This window comes from Oncorhynchus mykiss, chromosome 17 (genome assembly GCF_013265735.2).
Source record: "Oncorhynchus mykiss isolate Arlee chromosome 17, USDA_OmykA_1.1, whole genome shotgun sequence".
NCBI lineage: Eukaryota > Metazoa > Chordata > Actinopteri > Salmoniformes > Salmonidae > Oncorhynchus > Oncorhynchus mykiss.
Window position 1 is genome coordinate 53,991,700 of NC_048581.1, and position 7,519 is coordinate 53,999,218.

General features: G+C 42.2%; 1 protein-coding gene across 1 annotated transcript; it reads right to left on the minus strand.

The window, feature by feature from the left end:
• Window positions 1–5,114: 5,114 nt before the first annotated feature.
• Window positions 5,115–7,043, minus strand: LOC110494092 (caveolin-2). The gene is made up of 3 exons (XM_021568801.2): window positions 6,623–7,043; window positions 6,013–6,200; window positions 5,115–5,878 (listed from the first exon to the last, which is right to left on the minus strand). Exons 1-3 carry the CDS (start codon window positions 6,860–6,862, stop codon window positions 5,728–5,730), a joined length of 579 nt encoding a protein of 192 aa, XP_021424476.2. The 5' UTR covers window positions 6,863–7,043; the 3' UTR covers window positions 5,115–5,727.
• Window positions 7,044–7,519: the final 476 nt, after the last annotated feature.

Here is a 7,519-nt window from a genome sequence, read left to right on the forward strand (position 1 = left end):
TATCAGTCAACCTACCAGGGTAGTTACAAACAGCACAGGAATGGAATCAACATGTATTGATCAGATCTTTACTAATGCTGCAGAAATGTTCTTGAAAGCAATGATCGCAATATAGTAGCTATATTTAGGAAAACCAAAGTTCCAAAGGCTGTGCCTAATTTATTGTATAAAAGATCATACAATATGTTTTGTAGTGATTCCTATGTTGTTGATGTAAAGAATATTTGTTGGTCCATGGTGTGTAATGAGGAGCAAACAGAAATTGCTTTTCCCTGGTTACTAATAAGCATGCACCTAATTAGAAAATGACTGTACAAACTGTTAAATCCCAGTGGATTGGTGAAGAATTGAAAAATGGTATGGTTGAGAGGGATGGGCCGTGGAGGCGCACTGGAGGTCTGGAGCGTAAAACTGGCACAACGTGTCCTGGACAGATGACAACCTTCGCATGGCAAGAGCGGGGAGCTGGCACAGGACATACCGGGCTGTGGAGGCGCACTCGAGACATGGTGCTTAGAACCGGCGCAGGACGTACTGGGCCGTGGAGGTGCCCTGGAGGTCTGGAGTGTAGAGCTGGCACAACGTGTCCTGGACAGATGACAACCATCGCACGACAAGTACAGGGAGATGGCACAGGATGTACCCGGCCTGTGGAGGCGCACTGGAGACACGGTGCGGAGAACCGGCACACATTGTACCGTAACGATGACACTCTCCTCAAAGCGAGTGCGGAGAGCTAGCACAGGAGGCGTCGGACGGCTAACACGCTCCTCCTGTCTTGCCTCTCCAGCCAAACCAACAGCTCTTCCGCTTCACTCTCTTCACATTTCACCAACCACTCCTCGAAGGTCTCCATCTCACCCCTCTGTTCACCCTCTCTCAATCTATCCAACGCTTCCTCCATGGTCTCTGACTCAGCGTCGCCGACCACCCCGTGTGCCGCCCCCAAATTGTTTTGAGGCTGCTTCTTGGGCCTACGTCGTGGCCGTGAACCCTGGTGTCGTCGCTGTCCCTCCTTTGCTGCTTCCGCCTGCTTCCATGGCAGGCTTTTGTCTCCTGACAATATTTTGTCCCAAGTCCAGGATATCCTCCACTCCCAGGATCCCTGCTCCTCCTGGGCACGCTGCTTGGTCCGTGGGTGGTGGGATCTTCTGACACGATCGTTGTTGTAAGAATCGGACCAAAATGCAGTGTGGTTTGGGTTCATCATCTTTATTTAACTTCTCTAGGGTACGTGGGACGCTAACGTCCCACCTGACCAACATCCAGTGAAAGTGCAGAGCGCCAAATTCAAACAACAGAAATCTCATAAATAAAATTCCTCAAACATACATGTATTATGCACCATTTTATAGATAAACTTCTTGTTAATCACACCACAGTGTCCGATTTCAAAAAGGCTTTACGACAAAAGATGCAATGCAATTATGTTAGGTCAGTACCTAGTCACAAAAACACAGACATTTTTCCAGCCAAAGAGAGGAGTCACAAGAAGCAGAAATATAGATAAAATGAATCACTAACCTTTGATGATCTTCATCAGATGGCACTCATAGGACTTCATGTTACACAGTACATGTATGTTTTGTTTGATAAAGTTCATATTTATATCCAACAATCTCTGTTTACATTGGCACGTTGTTATGTTTGGCCTCCAAAACATCCGGTGAAAGTGCAGAGAGCTCAATTTACAGAAATACTCATCATAAATGTTGATGAAAATACAACTGTTATGCATGGGATTGAAGATATACTTCTCCTTAATGCAACCTTCTGTGTCAGATTTCAAAAAAGCTTTACGGAAAAAGCACACCATGGAGTAATTTGAGTACAGCGCTCAGAGACCATAACAAGCTAAACAGATACCTGACATGTTATGGAGTCAACAAAAGTCAAAAATAGCATTATAAATATTCACTTACCTTTGATGATCTTCATCAAAATATACTCCCAGGAATCCCAGTTCCACAATAAATGTTAGTTTTGTTTGATAAAGTCCATCATTTATGTCCAAATACCTTCTTTTTGTTCGTGCATTTAGTACAGTAATCCAAATGCGCAGGCACTAGGTCCAGACAAAGTCAAAAAAGTTATATTACAGTTCGTAGAAACATGTCAAACGATGTGTATATAATAAATCTTTAGGATGTTTTTATCAAACTTCAATAATGTTTAAACCGGAGAATTCCGTTGTCTGTAGAAATGAAAAGGAACGGAGCTAACTCTCACCGGCGCACGCCTGACTGAGCACATGGCCACATGGTTTTTGCCTGTCATATGAGTTATGTTATACTCACAGACATCATTCAAACAGCTGTAGAAACTTCAGAGTGTTTTCTATCCAAATCTACTAATAATATGCATATCCTAGAATCTGGGCCTGAATAGCAGGCACTTTACTCTGGGCATGCTTTTCATCCGGACGTGAAAATACTGCCCCCTCCCCCAAAGAAGTTAATGTGAACCGGCAAAAAAATAAATAAAGAAACGAACGTGCAGTGCAGTGCTCAAGGCAACTATACACAAACAAGATCCCACAACAAACAGGTGGGAAAAAGCTGCCTAAATATGATCCCCAATCAGAGACAACGATAGACAGCTGCCTCTGATTGGGAACCATACCAAGCCAACCTAGAAATAAAGCAACTAGAATGCCCACCCGAGTCACACCCCGACCTAACCAAAATAGAGAATATAGGATCTTTAAGGTCAGGGCGTGACACTTTCATTGAATCAGATGGCTCATTCATCATAAAACTGACTGACTTTGCCAACTACTTTAATCATTTTTCAACTGGCAAGATTAGCAAACTTAGGCATGACATGCCAGCAACAAACACTGACACTACACATCCAAGTATATCTGACCAAATTATGAAAGACAAGTATTGTAATGTTGAATTCTGTAAAGTGAGTGTGGAAGAGTTGAAAAAATGATTGTTGTCTATCCATAATGACAAGCCACCGGGGTCTGACAACTTGGATGGAAAATTACTGAGGATAATAGCAGACAATATTGCCACTCCTATTTGAAATATCTTAAATTTAGGTCTGCTAGAAATGGTGTGCCCTAAGGCCTGGAGGGAAGCAAAAGTCATTCCACTACCTAAGAATAGCACGACCAATCAGCCTGTTACCAACCCTTAGTAAAGTTTTGGAAAAAATGTTGTTTGACCAGTTACATATCTACTTTATAGTAAACAAATTGACAACAGACTTTCAGTACACTTATAGGGATGGATATTCAACATACACAGCATTTATACCAATGGCAGATGATTAGCTGAGAGAAATTGATTCTAAAAAGATTGTGGGGGCTGTTTTCTTTAGACTTCAGTGCAGCCTTTGACATTATTGATCATAGTCTGCTGCTGGAAAAATGTATGTGTTACGGCTTTACACCACCTGCTATATTTTGGATAAAGAGTTACCTGTCTAACAGAACACAGAGAGTGTTCTTTAATGAAAGGCTCTCCAACATAATAGAAACAGGAATTCCCCAGTGCAGCTGTCTTACTTTTTTCTAACTTTACTAATGACATGCCACTGGCTTTGAGTAAAGCCAGTGTGTCTATGTATGCGGATGACTCAACACTATACACATCAGCTACTACAGCGACTGAAATGACTGCAACACTTAACAAAGAGCCGCAGTTAGTTTCAGATTGGGTGGCAAGGAATAAGTTAGTCCTAAATATTTCAAAAACTAAAAGCATTGTATTTGGGACAAATCATTCACTAAACCCTAAACCTCAACTAAATATTGTAATAAATAATGTGGGAATTGAGCAAGTTCAGGTGACTAAACTACTTGGAGTTTAAACTACCCTGGATTGTAAACTGTGATGGTCAAAACATATTGATAAAACAGTAGCTAAGTTGGGGAGAAGTCTGTCCATAATAAAGCACTGCTCTACCTTCTTAACAGCACTACAACAAGGCAGGTCCTACAGGCTCTAGTTTTGTCGCACCTGGACTACTGTTCAGTCATGTGGTCAGGTGCCACAAAGAGGGACGTAGGAAAATTGCAATTGGCTCAGTACAGGTTAGCACGGCTGGCCCTTGGATGTACACAGAGAGCAAACATGAATAATATGCATGTCAATCTCTCCTGGCTCAAAGTGCAGGAGAGATTGACTTCATCACTACTTGTATTTGTGAGAGGTATTGACATGTTGAAAGCACTGAGCTGTCTGTTTAAATTACTAGCACACAGCTCAGACACCCATGCATACCCCACAAGACATGCCACCAGAGGTCTCTTCCAAGTCCAGAACAGACCATGGCAGGCGCAGAGTACTACATAGAGTGATGACTACATGGAACTCTATTCCACATCAGGTAACTGATGCAGGCAATAGAATCAGATTCCAAAAAACAGATTAAAATACACCTTGTGGAACAGCGGGGATCGCGAAGCAAAACAAACATAGGCACAGACACATGCATAGACACACATGATAACATACGCACTATACGCACACGTACACATGGATTTTGTGTTGTAGATCTGTGGTAGTGGAGTAGGGGCCTGAGGGTACACACTTGGTGTGTTGTGAAATCTGTTATGAATGTATTGTAATGTTTTTAAAATTGCATAACTGCCTTAATTTTGGAAGGAAGAGTAGCTACCTTGGTAGCAGCTAACGGGGATCCGTAATAAATACAAATACAACTAAAAATGATGAATTTGTGAAACATGGTTCACTTCAAATACAGTGAGTTTGCCTGTGCTATTGTTGAATTCATTGAACTGCCCATGTACTATTTTGGTGAAGGCAGATGTCTTTCCAGGATGAAGAGAGATGCGTCCATACCCTGAGCTGTGAAGTGAAGATAAAGGGAGGGCCAAGGAGTTCATCCTACTGGATGTTAGCATGAGCAAGGCTAATCATACATAATGAGGTCACCTGCAAGCAGATTGGGTGTGAATGAATGAATTCAAGATTTGGATTGAACCACCATTCATGAACAAGAGCCTTTTTACCCATCCATTTGAATCTTGTTTCTGTACTCAGTACAACATTGATATTCAGAAAAGGGTGTGTCTCTTTGAAGAAGAGAGATATTTCAATGGATTGATTTTGTGTAAGAAAACAGGTCTGATATTGATATATTGATCATAATCTATAACACTTTATTTAAGATATATTTCATTTTTTTATCAGAATAGATGAAGACAAACTTGACATTTTCTGCAATACAACAAAAATAGCGGAGGCACATTTTGAACTGCGTGGTCAGATTTGATAAAGACAACACATTATTCCAGTTACGTATCTGAATTATATTAAATGTGGTCATCAAACAAGTGAATGATCTAAACGCTATCACATAATGCGTAAAAAGTACACTTCAAAGCACACTTCCAGTTTATACTAGATACAAATTTGACCCTAAATGATTGTGCATCCTTTACACATTCTCCTTTTCACCTTCACTTGTGACAACTTCTCAAATAGGTAACCAATCTTCTTGTTGGAGCTTGATAAACACTTTTCTTCAGTCTTCATCAATCACACTGATCTCAGTTCAGCTGTAAGGTCCCATGATCCACCAAAAGGCCTGTAGTTGTGCCCCTGGTCGGATCCTAGAGCATCCTACAAAGCTTAGTCCAGCACTGACAGTCTCCCCAGAGGGCATTCCATAGTAGGGTAATGTTATAAACAATCCCATATTCCCAATCCTGTTTTTGCCATTATCCCTGTGTGAAGTTCTATCATTCCTTCATTCCTGTGTCAGGTGAAGTCTGATTCCACTGTGGCATCTTGCAGCACTAGTGAGGAATGGGCGGACACCAATGTCCAGTACGATGCTCCATAGGCTCTGCAGCCAGTATGTGATAATAAGGATGTAATGGACGCATGGGCTGAAGAACCTATCACGGTTAGATAGAGAATACATGGAGGAACAGAAGAAAAGAGAAGAAAAGAGAAGAGAGAATTTCAACATGTTTCAACATTTATGGTTCATATACTATCAGTGGGCCTTGAACTGATATTATATACCTACCATATGTGTAGGAAGCTGAGGATGGCGAAGAGCAGTGCAGTGATGATGGATATAGGGACGGCCAGCAAGACAGTTACTATCCGGTAGATCCAGACCCTGGTGACCTCGAACAGGGCATTACTCCAGATCCACACTCTGTCTCCGCTACGCACTGACACTGGCTCCGCTATCACATCCTCAAAGGTCACCTAAAGGCAGAGTCATAGTCTCAGGGTGGACGTTCCCACAGTTTCCTTTCAAACTACTGCACATTTCCGCCACTCAAATAAATATGGATAAGTGCAGTCAATAACATGCCCACAAGAGGGCAGTACAAGCATAGAAAACCAACTGTGACAAACCACAGACTGTATTACTGTAGAACTATAAAATGTTTCAGATCTGTTTGCTAGTTTTAGTAATTAGGTTTGACTAATTGGGTTAAGACAGATTATATGCTTGACCCCACATCACCTAATATTACTATTGTGACAGCATTACTCCTTTCAGATGACAATCCAGAAATCACAAAGAACTCATTCATGAAGTCATGCAAATTAACACAACAAATGCGGTCTTGTTAGCAGTTAGCGCCTGCGTTGATGCATTGATGCATGGTTGTGTGAAATACCTTCAGACAGTCGTTGACTCCTCTAGGGTCTCTTTCTTTCAGCAGGGGCTTGGTGTCACTAACGTCAACTAACGGGGACACAGCCTCCTCTTCATCCATTCCATCCCCCAGTTCAGCCTTCCATAGCAGCTGAGGCTCCTCACGGTCCTCATCCAGGTCTTCGGCAAGGTCTTCATCATCAGAGTCTCCTAGGTCAATCTCTGTCCCCACTGGATCTGTTTCCCTCATCATGGTGCCCATTCAAAAGAACAAACAAAACGTTTTTCGAATTGATTTGAACTGAATAAAAAAAGTATTCAAACACGAGAGAGCAACAGGACTCACAAGCCCAGGGCCAGAAATAGACTCGCTCCACCCACAAAAATACCTACACACTCACACACTGTCAAACTGTGACACTCTAAGGCAGAGGGTGACCAACCAGGCTGTTTACACGGGCGTGGTCAGCAGCAAGTGGGTTATATTGGGAAAGTGAGACTGGCCTGGCTGGAATTTTCAAAGGGGCTCTGGTGTGTGGATCACTTCCCCATACCCAGGCTCAGGCCCAGGGATAGGGGCGAGACCCTCCCTGCTGCAGGATATAAATACCTAGAGAGGAAACTATGTTCTGCCTGCTTCTATGATTATAGCCGGATCTACTCATCTGATCCAATAGAGACTTTACATTACAGAGGACAATGACAACTCAATAGGGTCCAGGTTTTAAAAAAAAGTCACTTTCCACTTGATATGGAAAGGAGAAAGAAGAATTTGCACACGAAGCTTTGTAGAGTGAGCCAAAATTGAGATATGAATATCATAGTGATATGGCAACAGGATCTCACAAACACACTTAGATAGCCAACGATATCACAAGAACGCATAGCCTAAGTGGTGATTAGCCCGCCCTACACTCTG